At 32.6% G+C, this 20,947-nt stretch overlaps 1 protein-coding gene across 2 annotated transcripts in view; it reads right to left on the minus strand.

The window, feature by feature from the left end:
- The window catches only part of LOC145256147 (spindle assembly abnormal protein 6 homolog), a 205,561-nt gene that overhangs the window by 137,339 nt on the left and 47,275 nt on the right, over positions 1–20,947 (minus strand). The window contains exon 1 of one of the 2 annotated variants that reach the window (XM_080114732.1): positions 19,162–19,365. The exons of the other annotated variant lie outside the window; for it this stretch is intronic. Coding sequence (XP_079970858.1) covers positions 19,162–19,226 — 65 coding nt within the window. The 5' untranslated portion in view covers positions 19,227–19,365. Of the gene's footprint in view, positions 1–19,161; positions 19,366–20,947 lie in introns of those variants that run through there. 2 annotated transcript variants of the gene reach the window in all.

Raw genomic sequence — 20,947 nt, forward strand, 5'->3', positions numbered from 1 at the left:
GCATTTATACTGTGAGCTTCTGATTTTTGCCCATCAACTACTACTCTTATGAACCTATCAGAGAGAAATGAATTAATAATTAAGACATTTCCAGCAATACCATAGCTGGAGATCTTGTGAAGTAAACCTTTATGCCATACCCTATCAAAGGCCTTTGATATGTCAAGAGCAATTGTCCTAGAAAGGTTGCCTCTGTCAAGAGATTCGCTAATCCTATGAGATATAACTGTAAGCACATCTGCTGTAGATCTAGCAGAACGGAAACCATATTGTGTGTCACTAAGAAGGTTATTTTTGCTGAGATGGTTGATTACTTCTCTATTTAACACAGATTCCAGCAACTTACTCATGACGCACAGGAGACTTACTGGCCTGTACTGAGAGGGGGATGAACGATCACCTGAATTCTTAAATACAGGGCATACTGATGAGATTTTCCAGGGTGATGGGAAGCAATTCTCCTTAAGACAACGTTTAAACAGTTTTGTAAGTATGGGTGCTAGTTCTGGTTGAAGTTTTTTGAGTACTATAATTGGAATATCGTCAGGTTGCATCCCTGTGCCTGTTTTACAAGTATTTTAATAGAATGTGCTCTGATGAACTCGTTGCACTTGTGCCCCCTCAACATACATAATACTGACAAACATGCTTAGCAACAAAATGACACTCCTTCACTGCTGAGGTCACTAAATGCCAGAAAGCTTTCTACTCAGTTTCTTCCCTCAAACTATGAGACTTTGGAATTCCCCTCCTGCTACCTGCTTCCCTGAGTGTACTGATATGCAGAAGTTTAAATGTAACATAAACGAACATCTTGTTAATCTTTCCTAGGCATGGTCCTAAATAGTAACCCCTTACATCCAAGTGGCGATGTACCTTGTTAGGGGTGAACGCGAGTAAAATAACACTAAACCTTTGATCTTTATCACTTAAGATAGTCATATCAAACATCTATACTTTTTTAACGTAGGTTTAATAAATTAAACACAAACAAAATGCAACTAATTTTTGCAAGTTATTGTATTATTCAGACTATTATTCACATTTTGGTTATTATTTTCACATTTCAACCAATGTAACTTCTGAACATATTTTAGTTGCATCTTTTTAAACATGGAAAATTTATATCAAACTCTCTTAATTTATTTAATCCATCGTGGTGCAATGGTTGATGAACTGTTCTAAATAACAGTATTTTGGAAGTTGATGGTTCAATCCTTACTACTGGTGATAATTAAGACTAACATAAAAATTAAAACTTCTACAGGGTCATGGCTGACAAAACACAAACAATCTATTCCAATGGATTAAATAAAAGGTTCAGTTTGCAATTCCAAACAGGTTTACAACTTCAAAAACATTCGGCTGAAGAAGGTCAGAGATTAGATCAGATGAAACATTTTGAATATAAAATTAAAATGAGAATATTAATGTGTATAATCCAAATTATCAATCACTTAAAAAAAATTCCAACATATACAAAAGTAATGAAATACTCTTTCATACATGCAAGTCAGATGTTAGCATTGTTTCGTACATATTGAAAGTAATCAAAGTTCAGCAACAAGTTGTAATTCGCATAGTCAAATCCAATGCCATAAATACTTGGCCATTGTCCAAGAGTAATAAGCTCATAACCAGCAAAAGTAAACACATGATTGGACAAAGAGCAAATAAGTGCAGAAAGATTAAGTGCAAATAAGACAATTTGACAAATCCCGACTCTGCACTGAACCTTCGTCTATAAACAGAGATCAGTTTTTTTTCTTCTATATGAAAAGCAGCCAAGGTAAGATTATAATCATAAACACTATCGATGTGTATTTAGACTATCAGAGATTACTTTTGGAGAATAAAGTCAGTTCGAGACAAAGGTGGGGAACCAGCTATAAAAAAAAAAAAGCAAAAACAAAAAAGACCTTGCTTCTAAAATTTATTTGAAAAATCTCAATTCCAACCCTTACAAAATTGCAAATTTTCTGACTGTCAAAAGTTGCCAAACAAAAAAGAAAAAAAAAAAAATTGTTTTTCTCTATTAGTTCAACCTTAACTTGGAGACGTCTGATGATAAAGTCATAAATAATGTACAAAAGTATTTTCGTATGGAAACAAATGAAAAATGGTCTAAACAGGCAATTAACTGCAATATATTTTGCAGTAATATTTTGGTACTTATGCAGAATAGGAACTGTATTATTGTCGGCATATTTTTGGTCGGTTATGTAAACTACCAGAAGATGTTGAAATGCCTAGTTAATGAAATTGCAACAGCCGACAATTGGAAAATGGTATTTTGTGCTTATTAAGTTTTTTTACAGTATCTTTTCTTTATTAAATTATTAGCGGGGGTACCCGGCTGTTTGTAGGTGTAAAAGAAAAAAAAAAAAGTGTTTCGAACCTGATGGCAGAAAAGGAAGTGAAACAAAACATGAACTTTTACCACAATGATACAAAGCCATAGGAAGTGAAAAGCGTTTGAATTTAGTGATGTCAATCAAAAAGTTGACTTGCAGAAACCAACGTTGGCTGGAGGCAAGTTCAGCTTTCCGCGGTTTCATTTATTTGTTTCTTTCCCCACGATGTTGGGGAAAACCAGCTCCCCACAAAAAGGGAGTGTCCAAATGAATAGCAATTGTCTGATATGAGGGGTTTCCCCCAGATTGATCAAAGCTGATTGCTTTCTGGACGTCTCGGCACAATGGGCTGGGAAGCTGCCTTCGCTTTCAATTTAGTTTCTCTTTTATACGAAAAAGCCGAACAAACATGCGAAAAGAAAGAATAGCGTGAATTTTATTAACGTCAATCAAAATAAATCTAAATACAGCGTCCCTTCACAAATCGTAGATATTATGATCTAGGGAGTATATAAAAAGTCCTAAAACATAGGTCTTTCAGTACAGATCAGTCAGCCTTCCGTGCATCATGATCAAGTTGCTAGAATCTGTGATAAATAGAGATGTAGTCAACAACCTCAGCAAAAACAACCTACTTAGTGACATGCAATATGTTTCATCCTGCTAGATCTACAGCTGATGTGCTAACTGTAATATCATATAGGATTAGTGAATCTCTTGACAAGGGTTTTGTTTCTAAAGCAATTACTGTAGACATAGCAAAGGCTTTTGATAAGGTATGGTATAAAGGTCTACTTCATAAGCTTTCCAGTCCCAGAATATCTGAAAATGTCCTCTTAATTATTAAATTCTTTCTCTCTGATAAGTTTATCAGAGTTATCGTTGATGGGCAGAAATCAGAAACTCATAGTATCAACACTGGCATCCTGGGACCCAACTCTCTTCCTGATCTTCATCAACGATCTCCCAGATCACATCGCTTCTCCCTTTCCATCACCAAGCCTCTGATCCCAACCATGCCCCAATTCAAATGAATGGCTCCTGTCATTGGGAAGCACCATGCTTTGACAAGCTTCTGGAACTGGCCTTCACTCTTGATCTGAAAGGGAACACATACATCAAATCCATGGCCAAGGTCGTCAGAAAAATGGTTGCATGTCATTACAGTAGGTATCTCACTCCTAACGCTATCCTCAATCTGTATAAGAGCCAAATACATCTTAAGATGGAGTATTGTTGCCACAGCAGATGAGAAGCTGCTCAGAGCACCCTTCAATAGGGTACAAGACTGATTTCAAAATTTAGTGGCTGATCTTTTCTTCTCTCTGCTACTTCTTTCTCATAGAAGAGACATTGCAAGCCTCTCTCTATTCTATCATTATTTTCATGGCGCTTGCTTAACTCTATAGTTCTCCCATGTAAGTTATTCACAGCAAACACTCAACTAGCTACAACTAGTATCACAGTTTTTCTTACTCTGGCTGTGCCTACAACTAAGCAAACATTTCATGAGCAAAGCTTTTTTTTTTTTTTTTTTTTTTCGAAAACTGTCCATCTTTGGAATACAATCCCTAGCTGACTATAATATGGCCGTTTTCAAGTACAACATAAACAGTTTCTTGATAAGCTGTTCTAAAATAAATTAACTTATCCAATTTCCACCATCATGGTAGCCATTAACCCATATCGTTGATTGGCCTTCGGGCCTTGATAAGGAGTAACTATATGTTACTAAAAGAAAAATGTTTAGCCCTGAAAATGCTATTTCATACTTTAATCAGGGCTGGTTGACAGACAGTGCCTATTAAAGATGCAGTAAAAATACAGAATAATTAACATTTGATGATTAATAACCCAAAACAAATTTTAAAAAGTGATATATAATTAATACAAAATGCATTAGGATTAAATTCTCAACTGAACCCACCTAGTTTTAATATGTGAAGGTGATTAAGATTTACGAAATGGTAAAAAATCTTACAAATTGTTTCCACAAATTGGTCATATTTGGTAACAAATTTTATTTCAATGTGTTTTACTTATATTTTTTTAATAAACAAAAGCTAAAGAATTAAAATGTTTTAAATTATAATGATACCAAGATTTTGAAATTGTTTTCTTCATCTATAATATAAATCTTACCTGTCTGTTTTAATGTATGCATGTATATATGTATGCCTGCCTAAAACTTTCGACAGGTGACGGATTTTCATGAGATCGGTATCGTTTTGAAGCTCGACCTTTTGGACAACAAATATAAAAAAATTGGCTCAAAACACTAATTCCTTCACCCTCAACTAGGCACTTTTTTACAAAGAGGGGTCGCTTTTTCGCAGATATTTTCGAAAGTCATTCCCTCTTTTTGATTAACTAGCCTTAATTTAAACCTACATCACTTCCTGTTTGGCGATGGGTGTAACAGCAAAGACATCACAGTTTCTTTTTTTTTTTTTCACATTCTTTTCCTCCTTCATGGTATGTGTTCAAGCCTGCCTGCCACCACTTTTGTTTGCGCTCAACACACATCTAAACATCCGGGCAACGCCGGGCACCCCCGCTAGTTATTCAGAAATCACTTTTTCCTTTCTAGTCAGACAATTTTGACTGCCTATTACAGCAAAGAATCAATATACATCAGATGTTAAAGCAACTAATTAATGGGTTCCAGGTCCAAATCGAAATTAAGCAATTGATTTGCTGTGACGTAGAGATTATTCCTAAAATAATGTTTAATGCTGTACAATTTCTAACTTCTTTCTAATGAAAATAACGAAATATCCCTTCCTTAAACTAAAAAGGTTATTGGAATCAAAATTCAAACACAATCCAAACTATTCTATGTTCATAAGCCTAAATAAATAAGGTGACTAGAGTACTTAGGAAAGCTAACAGTGTTTCCATAGTGAACTCATCTAATCAGAAGCATATCGAGTATCTCGGAATGGCAAAGGTATGAAAGTGTTATCTATGTACTTGAACGCTGTTAAGATTAACGGTACTGTTTTAAGAGTTAACTCTCTAATTGATAAATGTTAGCTTTCTCTACATATAGCAGTGAACACATAACTTTACCAAGAGGTGGAAACCGGAATTTGAGTCCGGTGTTTTAATGCAAAATTGGAGTTGGAAATTGGGATTTTTTTTTTTTTTTTAATTTTTTATTTATTTATTTTACTTGACAAGAGTTCAGAGTCATCACATTTTTTTAAAAAATCAACTAGAGTTTTTTTTTTTAACCCAATTTTCCTCCTTTGTGTTGATTAGATATTTGACCTAGAAGTTTTAAAAAAATGTTTATTGGACAGTTATTTGGAGATCCATCTTTACAAAAATTATTACTAGAAACTTATTCCATAGAACTTGCAATGGCATACCTTTGAAATTTTAATTCAATTTAAACTAGTGCAATTACATTTTAGTGACTTTTTTAATGGTTTGCAAATAATTCCAATCATAAATATCATAACACATTGATATTTTGTTAAAACTTCAGACATTTTTATTTGTTTATTTGAAGGGTAGAAGTAAATCTACAATCCTATAAATATATTTGGCGGGGGGGGGGGGGGGGTTGATCGTTATATTAAAAACCCTTTTTGCTATTTATTAGTATTTATTTGTTTCCCCACGAAAGCAAAATGTAACACAAGGTCGTTTTTACTGTGGGAGAAAACCAGCTCCCCAAAAAGAGGCACTCTGGCAGTAGCCAAAACTAATAAGTGTCTCAGTATAGAGGGTTTCTCCTACATTGACCAAGGAGAAATTAGCTTAAGTGCAACATCAGAACAAATACTACACTTTGATCCCAGCCCTAAGGCCAAGATCCCTTTTTTATTGTTTTTTTTTTGTTGTTGTTTACTTGCCTTCCCACAAGGACAGAGTTAGACACAAGGTCGGTTTTTAATGTGGGGGAAACCAGTTTCCCAAAAAGAGGCACTCTGGTTAGTAACGAAAATAAATAAATGTATCAGCCTTGAAGGATTTCTCCTTCACTAACTGAGACCAAAAAAGTGAAGTGAAAAAAGTGAAGTGCAGCATCAGAACAGATATTACACTTTGATCCTTGATAAGTGGTGACCACTGTGTAAAAAAAGAAAAAAAAAATCCTGTATATATAATTTATTGCTGGTAAAAATTTACAATTTAAGGTTGAAAAACGATAAAAAGAAAAAATCACAAATGAGAAACTTAGGCATGAAGCTCTATAAGGAATTGGGGGAGGGGCTTTCTACTGTTTATACAACTTGTGACATTACTCTTAACTGGAACCATTTACCACAATACCGCATTCACACTGGAGTAAAACCTACTTAAATTCTCCCAAGCGTTTTTGTAAAAATTGTTTATGTGCATGCATGTGTATACTTTATTTATTTTTTTTTTTTAAATATATATAAACAAAAACAGAAAATAGTTCATTTGTCAAAGTCTTTAAATTTGATGGTGTAAAAGTTCTATATTGTAAAAAGTTTGTGGAATGGAGTGAGGAAAAAACTAAGAAACAAAAAAAGTTAATAAATAAATTGAAACAAATAAAATGCCTATTGGGGTATGTTAGTATGATCCCTCCTGGCCCTAATCTAAGTATTAGATCGCCCACTGTTTTCCGGGAATCCAAAAACAAGCAGAACGGTCTCTAGTTGGGATTGGGATGATTTACTGGGGGATGTGAAGAGGAAAAAATTAGGGAAGGAAAATGGAGGTGGAAGGTGACCTCTGAGTGGGGAAAGACCGGTGAGGGAGGGGGGCGCAAAAAGAAAAGGATGCATGGATTGGGCAGAGTTGGAGGTTCTCTAGTACCAAAAAAACAAAACAGGAACAGGATCTCATTTGTACCACCAGCCAAGAGTCTTTAAAAGTCTAAGCTAATCTAGCGGGGTGGGTTTCAAAGCACCCAGGAATGCGTGTGCCATGCTTTATGGTGGGAGCACAAATTCAAACCTGGCTCCTCGACAGATGCATGAACTAGTGTTATACACCCACCTCCTATTGAAATCCACTAGAGAAAACCTCCTCCAATCGCATCTGATCTTTACTTTAGGCAAATGTTTAAAAGTAAATGATCAGATCACGACCAGGAACAGATGTCCCCTCATAAACCTTTTTGAGGCGGGTGATCCAAATCACTATTCTCGCTACTACTAGGAGGACTAGAAAAAACATTTTTTCTCCCCGGACAGTGGTGGATCGATGTTGTCTATAACGTATGTAGTGTCAAGGAAATCGTGACACGGTGAAAGAGAAGTTTTCTGCATCCATGGCTATTTTTAGAGGATTTCTTCCTTCAAACGCAACAATAATGCTACATAGTATGCTTCTTTTTCAAGAAGAGAGACTCAGAAAGATTTTTTATTATTTTATGCTCTTTGAAGTAGAGTGTGCCCAGAATTTAAAAATCTATAACTTTTCTTTCCTTTATTTTCAGAAAGTGGTTAAGAAGTTATTGGAATTGTATTCATGAGACTGATCTGGAAATTTTAAAATTTTTGAGCTGGTAAAAAAATATCCTTATTTGGGCAAAAACACAAATTCATTTATTTATAGCTTACTAGCAGACTGCCTTGCATTACCCAGTTGTAAAATATGCTTTATTATATTTTAATTTGTACATAATTTATATTTATTATTATAAAGCCAATTTCCTATAGATTATTATAATGTACCCAATAGACAGCAATAATTTCAAAAAAGACTTGTCATCAGCTAGAATAGAAACCAAAACATAGCTTTACTACCTTATCTGTAAGCACATAACCTAAAAACATATGCATACAAAAAAAATGCAAAATATAACGTTTATATTTATTATATGCGCAAAAAAAAAAAAACCGTTTACAAGTGTTTTTGATATAGATGTACATAATACTTTGATAAGTAGGTTTTAACTTAAATAGGGATGGTATAATAAAATTGTGGGGTCTGTTTGTGCCTGGCCTCCATAGAATGGAAATAGGCACAAATTTTAAGACTTTTCATATCTATCTGTAAGTATACTTTGATAATTATATTTCAGTTTGAAGAAATATGATATAATAAAATTATGGGGTGTTCGTTCGCGCCTGACCTCCATAGAATGGAAATATATCACAAAGTTTAACAAGGTTTTTTAATGTAGATCCACATATTATTGTGATAAGTGTTTCAGTGTGAACAGGTATGGTATAATAAATTATGGGGTTTATCTATTTTATTTTTAATTTCATCATACTTTGCTTTGGTTTTGATACCCCAAATTCGAAGCTATCTCTTTACAACCCTTCCTTTTCATAACCTATCATACTTTCATAAATCAGAGTCCATTTTCTGTAGGCTGTTTTTGAACCCAGTCAACGATGGGTACTTTTGCTAGTGTATATATATATATATACACACACACACACACACACATATATACTGGTCAAAATCATAAGACCACTTAAGCGTTTACGCATATTATTTTTAATCAAACAAATGGTTGAAACCATTGCCAAAAGGGAAAATGGGAAAATATGAAATCTGCTTCATTCGAAACCTTAACCCTGATCTAATTATTATTTTTTAAAAAACAAACATTTTCACCTGGTCAAAATGATAAGACCACTTTAATAAAATTGGCTAGTTTTTAAAAAATGAATACGAAAAGCTTTCTATGTTACTAAAAGCAACTTGTTAGTGGATAAAAAACATCTTACTAAATTATAAATAGCAAAAGGGAAACCATTATCAGAGTTTGAGAGAGGAGGGATGTTTGAGAGAGGAGGGATCTTTGAGCTTAACAGGGGTGGACTCTCCCATAGATCCATTGAAAATGAAGTGAATCGTAGCAAAACGGCCATCACAACATTTTTTTAAGAAATCCAGATCACTATGGGCACAAAAAGAGTCCAGATCGACCAAAAAAAATAACTCCATCACTAGATCGCCGTATCAGAAGAAGTTTAAAAAAAAACAAAAAAACTCCAGTATGAGCTCAAGTCGATGGAAAAGCCAAACAGCAGCAGAATGTAGTCCTAAAACTATCAGAAGGCATCTGAAAATGAAGGGTTTCAATCATTTAAAGCGACTGCAGAAACCATGTCTTCTTGAACAGCACAAAACTAACCAACTTAAATATGCCACCAAATACCAGACTTGGGATGAAGAGAAGTGGGAAAATGTAATTTTCTCCGATGAGAAAAAGTTTAATCTAGATCGTCCAGATGGATTTCAACACTATTGGCATGATAAAAATTTACCCAGAGAGACTTTTTCAACTCGGCATAGTGGAGGAGGGTCTTTAATGATCTGGGGTGCTTTCTCGTCAGCTGGGACCCTAAAGTTGCAAGTAGTGAAAGGCCGGCAAACATCATTGAAGTACATTTCAATGCTTGAAAATGCTTCTATCAGGACTGTAGGTCCACGTCTATGTGGAAGAAATTCGATTTTCCAGCAAGACAACACTACGATACACACTTCTCGACAAGCTTGTTAGATCATCCAGCATGTTCTCCGGACCTCAATTCCATTGAAAATCTTTGAGGATGGATGGCAAAAGAAGTGTTCAAGGATGGAACCCAGTATGATTCGATAAAGGAACTTCCTGATTCAGTTTTCAGTACATGAGATAAAATTCCTTTGCAACTGATAAAAAACTTAGTCGCAAGCATGCCGAAGAGAATTTTTGAAGTAATTTGTAATAATGGAGGTTATACTAAATACCGAGACCCTTTTTTAGTAATTTATAATTGCCTTTTGTTAGATAAATTATCAGTGGTCTTATCATTTTTGTTTAAAATAAGTTGCTTTTTGATAACAAGTTTAAATAAAAAAACTTTCATACATTATTTATGACAAAATTCCATTTATTTTTTTAAAACTTTGATACAACTGTTTTAAACAAGTTTTTATAACAAACAGTATGACAAAATTCTATGAAAACTTCTGAAAGACATTATTTAAAAAAGAAACCATTTATAGAAATGTAAATAATAAAAATTCTCAGTTTTGTGTATGTGTGTGTGTGTGAGAGAGAGATAACACAAGTGTTGAAACAAAAAAACTATTTATAGAAATGTAAAAAATGCAAGTTTTTTTTTTTTTTTTTTCATAATAGCACAAGAAGTATTAAAACTAAAATAATTTTTTCAAATAAATTATTTTCATGTTTACTGATTTCCATTTCATATTTATCTAAACACAGTCTACTTCCAGCGTCTTAACTTTGCATACTGAATTTGTGGACGTAGCCCAGTTAAAAAAAAAAAAACTTTTTAAATAATTTATTGATTCTTGCTATGCTACATGCAATTGTGAATTCTTGAATAATGATGTCTTTTGAATGAATTCATGCTTACTCTATTGACTATTTGAACCACAAAGAGAAGAAAATAATTTGCTATCTTCTAACAAGTAAAAGATTAGATATCTGCAGATTTTTACTTTGCTTTTCACACATGAAATGAACATAAACCGCACATAACCATTCAAAAGTTTTTCAAAAATAAAATCCCTCTGAAAGCAAAATTCATGTAATTTTGAGCAAGGTAATTTAAGCTTAAAAGCAAATCCAAGAAATTAATTTTTGTGAATTCTGATGCATCTTAAATTTGAAAATGCTTAAGTTTCAAACACAAAAGTCAAGTTTGGTATTTTACAAGAAAAAAAAAATGCTTTTAATAACAGAATTTCACATTAATGCACTCACTTTTTTACGAAATCTTTAAGCCAAATTCTATCAAATGTCTTTGATGTATCAGGAGCTATCGCTCTGGAAATGACGCCATCATTAATAGATTTGCTGATTCTGTGTGAAATTACAATCAGCATGTCAGCTGTTGATTTTGCTTTGTGTGAATATATTTACCTCCTCTCTAGGAGGTTAAACACAAGGCCAGATGTGATTTTGAAAAGCCAGCACACTCTGGCCTAGAAAAAAAAAAAAAAAAGATGATGCTACTAGAAAATTCGAACTGAGCAAAACTGATTTTTGCTAAATTAAACCTAAAACTCAGATTAGGCTATAAAAAAAAAAACAAAAAAAAAAACAAAAAAAACAAACAGCTTGATTCAAATTCTGTAAGTATCCCCCTCAAAACTGCCTGATTATTCCCGTTGGTATGCCCAGGTATGAGTGCCTCAAACGATTAATAATAAACCCCTTTTCAGAGAGAAGGGCAAACGTAGGAGGGTGAACCTCCTAGAACTGAACAGAAGTATACCTCAGACAGCAACAACATCAGTGTCAGGTTTCGGAGCACCCTATCCTGTCTTGATAGAGTTCCAAACCAGCTTCGGAACCTGGTAGGTGATGCAATTTTCTCTTCTTTGCAACCTTTTTCCCCTAGAGAAGAGACGTTGCGAACTTGTCTCTGCTCTATTGTTAATTCCATGGCAAGTGCTCGTCCGAGCTGCAATCTATGATCCCTTTTGCCAAACTTTCACAAAAAGCAATCGTCTATCTATAATCACTATCAACAATTCTCCCAACTACCTGTCCCTAAATCTAAATGTGGATTCCATGAATTGCCCGCCGTGGAACTGTTCCGCTAGCCTACTTTCTAACTGACTACAATATGGTCGTCTTCAAGTCCAATGCAAACAAGTTCTTTAGTGGGGCAGGTTATCTCAATATTCTATAAGAATCTTGAACTTAGTGATACATTGTATGTGAAAGATTGTTTCAGCAATCTGCCCCACTATTGTTTGAGCTGTCTCCTTAAATAATCAAAGTATACCAAATTCCCACCAATAACGATTACTATGCTGTTGTCCCGATGACTCCCGTACACTATTAACCCTTATCCTCAAGTGGCCTTCGGGTTTTGATAAATGGTGAATTTCTTGTAAAAAAAGCTAAAAAAAAAAAAAAGTGCAGGATGCCTTGTGTGAGAATATGTAAATAGTTTTATAAAGCAAAGGAAAACATCCAATATGGAGGATTATGAAATTATTCAATGAGAGAAAACAATTGAGGTATGGGAAGAAACATGGAGTTAAAGAAGCTACGATTAACTTAATGTTAACTTTTTATAGTGAAGAATCACAAGTCAATAATTATGGATTACAAAACATTCAACAATATCCGTCTTTACACAAGAAAATGCGCACCGAAGAAGCACTACTCAAAATCAAAGTCATTTTAAAGCTAACTCACTAGTAAAAACGAAATTTGAATTTACGGATAGAATTGCAACTTTTATTTAATGAATAGAATGTTCGCAAAAAAACGTTGTTTAGTTCTCTCTCACTGCAAGGATTTAGATACCAAGGTCGGAAAGTGGGATTGAAATCAGTATGAGGAAGGGCACTGCCTTACAAAAAAAATGCATGGACAGCCCCGTTTACATTCCCCGTTAAGGGCGCTTCAGGCGGTTAGCAATAAATTAACCCCCTTCTCAAATAGAGAAGGCAAAGCCCAGGAAGGTGGACCTCCTAGAACTTCACAGAACTAAATTCCCATCGCAAAATTAACAGGAAAAAGATACAGGATTCTGGACAAAATTAATTGGGTTGGTACCAAGCAAACCTATTTTCAGTATAAGATATTTGTTTTTTTAATAATTTGAAAACTGGAAAAGTGCTCCCAAAATTCTAAAGTTTTGTGATTACTTTTTATTTATTCAAACATTTGCTCATATGTACAGACCTAAAACTGGCATTTCTAGAGAATTTGAATCTAACTATATTGATTTTGGCTAAAAACTTATGATTAGGGTTAAAAAAAAAAAAAAAAAAAAACACTTCAGTTTAAATTCTGTACAAGTACCCTACAATTTATATCAAATAATAAAGTTATACTTATGACATATGTAACTTATCGTCCCGTGTTGAAATATTTAGAAAGCCGGGTACCCAGAAAGCCATTTTAAACATGAGGGAAGGGTGTTTTGTAAGTATTCTATACTTTCACCTAACAATTTAATAATAATTTAAAAAAGAGATTGTAAAACATGAAAGTACTTATTTACAAAAATAGTGCGATACAATAAATGCATGAGCACAAAGTTATTTTATAATAAGGTGCTAGGTGTTGAGGAAATAAAAATTAATCGGAAACAAGAATTAAACAAGCATTTTTTTTTTTTAAATAAATTTTTACTCTTTGTCCCCATCACTGTCAATGGAAATCTAACTTTTTTTTTTTTTATATATAGGTATCGCCACTTATCAAGGCCAAGACGCCACTCGAGGATAAGGGTAAGAGTGTACAGTAGAAATTGGATAATATACTAATCGTTAGTAATGGAAATTCGGTAAATTTGTTAAATTATATGGAATGGCTCATCAAAAACTTGTTTAGGTTAGACTTGAAGTCAGCTGGAAAGCAGAAAAACGGAAGAATTCCACAGGCGTGCAGTTCTAAGAAAGCTTTGTCCATGGAATCTATGTTTAGGTTTAGGCACAGATAAAGAGTGGGGAAAATTATTGATAGTGTTTTCCTGCTAGACGGGTGTTTCTTCTGAAAGTTTGGCGAGGGGGGGGGGCATAGATTGGAGCTCAGTCGAGCACTTGCCATGAAAATAACGATAAAGCAGAGACAAACTCGCAACATCTCTTCTGTGAGAAAGAGGTTGCAGGGAAGAGAAAAGGAATCCTTACGAGGCTACAAAGTCTATTTTGAACTCTATCAAGGCAGGACAAGTCCTTTCTAGCAACTCCTGCCCAAATGTGGCAACAGTACTCCATCCTAGGACGTACCTCTATAGAGAATTGAATCAGCAGTGAAGTATGTACTGGATCGATAGAAGGATCCCACCATTTTTCCAGCGGGCTTGGCAACGGATTTAATGTATGTGTTCCATTTAAGATCAGGAGTTTAAAGGTCAAGCCCAGAAGCTTGTCAAAACATGAGGACGAGAGCCATTCATTTCAATTGATGCCAGATGGGGATCAAAGCGTTTATGATGTAAAGATAAAAGCTTGGTTTTAGATGCATTAAAAAAAAAAATTTTTTTAAAAGCCACCTCTTTCCCCCATTGTACCACTTTGCTCAAGATCAGAGGAGAGAGAATCGGAGAGAACTTGGTCGTTTACGATCTTAGATGTGCTACCATAGATAGTAGTGTAATCAGCATAAATGTCTACGAATGATGTAAGGATGTGATTTGGAAGATCATTAATGTAGATTAGTAGGTACCTCCAACGCGCGCCACAGTTTTAGCCCCCCCCCCCCGTATGTAACACGATGTAACTGTAATTAATTTATTATCATCCTAACTTTTTTTACTATTTAAAAAAGCTTCAAATAAACTAATATTTTTTTAAATTTTCTACAGCTTACAAAAATAATGAAAATGCGAGACAAAAATCGTGTTTACATTATCGACGCATTAAAACAACGTTCCTATGTAGTAATGTGTTTTAAGCCGTTGACACACCTATGTTTTAAAAATCTAGCAAAAATCAACTAATAGTCATACTTACGTGAAATTTTCGATATTTATTCATTATTAAATAAACTTACATATTAAAAGTAGGTTTCGTTAAATATATTAGAGGTTTTTTTTTACGTGTTCTATCCCCCTCCCTATATTTCATGTTACGAAAACTGATAAAAATAAATATAGGTCGATAAAAATTTCAACATTTTTTAAAGCTGGAAAGATCAAATAAATAAAAAAAAATAGTTATATATATATATATATAAAATCCGATAATTTTTTTTCACTTACCTCAAAATTGTAAATAAAATTGGACATAAAATCATTAATATTATGTTAAAAAAAATAAAATGAACAATTTTTCTTGATTTTTTTTTCTCGGTAACATAATTATTTGAATTACAAAAAAAAAAAAAAAAACGAATTCTAAAAAATAATTATTTTTAAAAAGCTTTAAATGATATTAAAATTTAATATCATTTAATAATTAAATTCAAATATTACGCGATATGAAGTTTAAACCGATTTTTTATAAAACAGGTTTCCAATATTAAAAATATATTCATATAATATAATATACGACTCTTGAGATAACAAAAATTGCAAAAGAAAAATCGACCAAAAAAAAAAGAAAAAAAAAAAAATTCGTTTCCATTTGATTATTTAAAATGACAGAGGTTGAAATCAAAATTTGCGCTTTTTTTTTTTTTCAAAAATATACGGAAGCCTGTAAGGACAAGCATTTGTAGATAATGTATCAACAGAACAGGTTAAAATTAATTTTATCGTCTGTCTAGTTCGTTATTAAAAATCTATTTGCTTTACAAAAAGTCTTATATTATTTTTTATACATTTTATTGTTCATTTTTTTATTGTATATTTTATTTATTCAGAAATTTCTGATAAATTTATCGTTTAATGCATAAATTTTGAATTCTTTGCGAGCTTTTTTCTTATATCTTCAAATCATTAACATGGACTAGTTGTTTTTCGTAATATATGAGAAATTACTTTTTGAACTTATCCACTTATTTTACCGTTCTAAAATAATAACGATAGTAAAATAACGTTATTTGCAAATAAATTTTATAGTGCTAATGCTCTTCCGTAGAAATTACAATAAACACACGAATTGATGACGTTGTGTTTTTTTTTTGTTTAGAATGATGACGTAGTACACAACAGTTTGGAGGTACCTATAGATTAGGAAGAGAGTTGGGCCCAGGATGGAGCCCTGAGGGACTCCAGCATTAATACTGCGAGCTTCTGATTTCTGCTCATCAATCACTACTCTTATGAATTATCAGAGAGAAATGATTTAATAATTGAGAAGACATTTCCAGCTATACCGTAGATGGAGATCTTGTGAAGTAAACCTTTATGCCATACTCTATCAAAGGCCTTTGATATGTCAAGAATAATTGCTCTAGAAAGGTAGCCACAGTCGAGAGATTCGCTAATCCTATGAGATATAACTGTAAGCAAAGCTGTTGTAGATCTAGCAGAACGGAAACCATATTGCGTGTTACTAAGGTTATTTTTGCTGAGATGGTTGATTACTTCTCTATTTAACAGTACACAGATAAATAAAATATAAATAATATAATAGTAAATAAAATATTTCAGACTTTAAAATGATGATTCACTTTAACGTGAAATGATTACTCTGTTGTGAACCACATAACGTGGAACAGAACAAGTAACCTTTTTTTTTTTCATACTCTAATCGGTGCTAGTGCGGAGAGTGCTCTCCGCGCTATTTTTTAAATCGTATTTCCAAGTTTAATTAAAGTTTTATGTTTTTTTATTATTATTCAATTGTAAGGTTGAAGTATAGAATAGGTTCAAAACACCCTCCCCATGTTAAGAATGGCTTTTTAAATAATAACGTTATTATTTACGTCCGGATCACTCTCTGCACTAGTACCCTCTAATCATAACATAACTAAACCTAAAAGGTACTTATGCACTTATTGATCCGTGCTGAAATAACGTTATTTAGAAAGCCATTCTTAACATGGGAGGGGAAGGTGTCTTGTACCTATTCTTTACAGTGTACTTTAACCTTACAATTGAATAAAAAAAAACATCAAAACTTTAATTGAACTTGGAAATACGATTTAAAAAATAGCGCGGATCAGTAAGTGCATTAGCACTAACTTAAAATATATTAGTAATATATTTTAAGTTTAGTTATGATTAGTGGTAAAAAAAAAAAAACAAAAAAAAAAAAAAAACACTTCAGTTTAAATTCCGTAGGGTTTGTATTACTGTACACAGATTCGAAAAAGTTGTCAAAAAACAAATATATAACAAATAAATGTTATCAAAGGCAAGATAAGTTACTTTTCTACCAAACTGGATATTTTTTCGTGTTTTTATTCAATGTAACATATCTATTCAGCTTGAAAAACATACAGTGTTTACCGATGTATTGGAAAATTCAAGATGGCGTCTGATTCTCTTTTTAACACGGTAGGTTTGGGAAAAGGTGTTATAAATAAAAAACTATACAAAATACTATTAAAAACCCGCCGAATATATGTCAACCTATGTCACGGTAACATATATTGAGCGAGTTTTTAACAGTATTTTATCTGGGTTTTTATTTATAACACCTTTTCCCAAACTTACCGTGTTAAAGAGAGAATCAGACGCCATCTTGAATTTTCCAATACATCGGTAAACACTATGTTTTGAGCGGAATAAACATGTTACATTGAATAAAAACACGAAAAATATATCCAGTTTGGTAGAAAAGTAACTTATCTTGCTTTTGATAACATGTTATATATTTGTTTTTTGACAACTTTTTCGAATCTATGTGTACAGTAATACAACCCCCCCCTTTTTTTTTTTTTTTTAGATAGGATTTTCAAGTTAAATTCAATTTTTTACGGTTACTTTTTTTAGGTACTCGTGCAGAGTGATCCGTGCTGAAATAATAACGTTATTATTTAAAAAGCCATTCTTAACATGGGGAGGGGAAAAATCAAAACTAATTAAACGTGGAAATACGATTAAAAAATAGCGTGGATCACTCTCTGCATTAGTACCTTTTTTTTTTTTTAAATTAAATTGTGAAGTGAAAGTACAGAATAGTTCACAATTCCCTCTCCCCATATTAATAAGTTTATAAATAATAACGCGAGTTTGTATTACCGTACACAGATTCGAAAAAGTTGTCAAAAAAAACAAAAAAAACAAATATATAACAAATAAATGTTATCAAAGGCAAGATAAGTTACTTTTCTACCTAACTGGATAATTTTTTAGTTTTTTTTATTTAATGTAACATGTTTATTCAGCTCGAAAAACATACAGGGTTTACCGATGAATTCGAAAATTGCAAATGGCGGGGCAGTGGGCACTCTGGTAAACACGGTAAGCTTGGGAAAATGAGTTAAAACTAAAAACTAACAAAAATATTGTTAGAAACTCGCTCAATATATGTTACCATGACATAGGCTGACATATATTCAGTGGGTTTTTAACAGTATTTTGTGTATTTTTTTTAGTTTTAACTCGTTTTCCCAAGCTTACCATGTTTACCAGAGAGTGTCGCCCCGCCATTTGCAATTTTCGAATACATCGGTAAACATTGTATGTTTTTCGAGCTGATAAACATGTTACATTAAATAAAAACTTTAAAAAATTATCCAGTTAGATAGAAAAGTAACTTATCTTGCCTTTGATAACATTTATTTGTTATATATTTGTTTTTTGACAACTTTTTCGTATCTATGTGTACAGTAATACCAACCCTTGAATTTAACTTGATTGAAAAAATAAGAACACGGTAACATAGATGCATAAATACATTTTTCACCCCCTCCCTCCTTTTTTTTTGTCTTGTTGGTTATTGTAACAAATGCTCCCACACCTTTTATAGTATTCTTGCACTGACATTGTGAATTAAATGTTACCGAATTTTCAAACTCGAATTCTAATTTACGCGGAGGGTCTTTGTTTTGGCAGTTTGTTTGTTTTTTTTTAAGTTTCTTTTACAAGTAGTAAGTAACGTACATTTCATTGATACGCGCTAAAAGAAATGCAAGAAGTTTGAAGCATTCAAATTATGAATGAAACGGACAATAAGAGGAATTTAAATAGAAATATGTTAATGTTTGTAAAATTGTTGAATAAAAAGTGTAAAACAAATAAAACAATCATTTGTCTCAAGAAATCATAAGTTAAAACAAAAATATAGAATACGATAACTTTTATAAAAAAAAAATTTAATTTAAAAATAAGTGAATTTTTAAATTTAAAAACTTGTTTCCAATCGAGTGGACATGTTTGAAGGTTCGAATTTGCATGTTTTTTTTTTTTTCTTTCTTTTTTTAAGAACCGGCATCGTCAATTATAAATGAATCTTATTCGAAAATAATTATTTAACTTTAAAGCCAAACATTTTCAAACATTCCACTTTTTACATGGTTATAATTGCCATTAGTTTGGTTACAAACCTTTCGTCCCGATCTGAGGATCTCATCACAACGGGAAGTTTTTTTGAAAATAAATCTTCTGCCATCTCGATTTTTTGTTTTAAATAATGTTCAGTTTTTCTGGGTTAAAATTCCAAACAATCAACAATCAAAGTATATCCAAACACAGTCATGGCGTTCTATGTAAAGTAAGACCTTCCTTTTAAACTTTTTTTTTCTCTTTTTACAATTACTATTTATTATTATTATTATATTGTTAATAAAGTCGATTGATTCTTCTTCCTCTTCTCCGAGTTCGTTCGTCAGAGCTAAATAACTTTTTTTCAAAACAAATCATCTCAGTAAATTATTAAACATTGTCTTAACAAAGTTAAATAAGTAAATATTAAAGAATCATCTCATTTCATTAAATGTCTGATAAGCACAAAGGAACTTTTTTTTTTTTAAATCGGTCCTTGTTTTAGGAATTAAAATCGTTCAGCGATAAAAAGAATGCCGTTTGAAGAAGACATAAGCGCCGTCATGTCTGAACTTGTTTTTTGAGATCCGCGCGTGGGTCTATATAAAATTTGGAACAACAAAAAATAAAAATATGAACTGAAACGAAATCAATTAACTTATTGAGTATTTGATTATTTTGTTACGGGACGGGCCATTTTAACTATATTTTTCTTTAATAGTCAGAAAATAATAATTACAAATAAATAGCAATATAAAAAGATGCATGAAAATATATTGAATATGGAGTTTTTAAGTGCGGAGTAAATGAAACGAAATTCTTTTTATTTTACAGTATTTTAAATATTTAAAACGCCTTGCAAATTTTTTTATTTTTATTTTTACATTATTAAATTATAAAGCAGGAAAAATAACAACCCATAAACTTATTGAATGAAATTCCATAAGAATTTTAAATTCTAAATTGTGACTGTCATGTTGTCTATTATTGTTATTGTTATGATCACGTGGACTTCATCTGGATTTGGACTGTATGTACTACTGCTTATTATTATTTCAGTTTATGGTTGGAGGTTAAACACACCGTCAAGTGTTCTTTGAAAAGCCAGTGTACTAGGATAAACATATTCTAGCCTACAAAAATGTCTGAGCAGCCCTGTCAGCATTCCTCGGTTGAGCTAGCTACATGCGATTAGCAATAAACTCCATTTTAGAGAGAAAGTAAATGCTGGGAATGTGGACCTGGACCTTCTAGGACCAAACAATACCTCACCCAAGTCAAGCAATAAAGTCATTGTCGAACTGACAGTCGAAGATGTATCCCCGACAGAAACAAACACCTACTTAAGAGTATATCAACCCTTTTGTGGTATTTAAGGCCGAATGTTTTATTTCAAGTTCTTAATCTTATAAAAGAAAATATCTTAATACAGATAAACTAAAGAAAACAAATAGCCTTGCTTTTTAAAATATAATAAGATATGCTGGTAATCAGAAGTAATACACTTAAAAAAAAGCACACATATCAAACTTCCAAATATATTCGAAGCAGCGGCAATGAATGTTATTTTTATGTTTTGACACCCAATTCAAGAAAAGCTCAAATCAGCAGTTTCTTTCAGCCAATCATCATAAGAGATATTTACTTCTGTAGCGACTGCTACATATGGCCGGAATAAATCTTTGGCAAAGACATTTTTATAAAAATCACCGTTTCAACACCCACGTGTATCAGAACGCGTAAGCACATAATGTTGCCATTTGACCATCCACACACATGGAATAAAGGAACTATGCTGTGTTCCGCGCGTAGTGATACAGCAAATAGGCTGGAATGTTTGAAAACACC

The sequence above is a fragment of the Euprymna scolopes genome, chromosome 3 (assembly GCF_053919585.1).
Source record: "Euprymna scolopes isolate OS-2025 chromosome 3, ASM5391958v1, whole genome shotgun sequence".
Classification (NCBI taxonomy): domain Eukaryota; kingdom Metazoa; phylum Mollusca; class Cephalopoda; order Sepiida; family Sepiolidae; genus Euprymna; species Euprymna scolopes.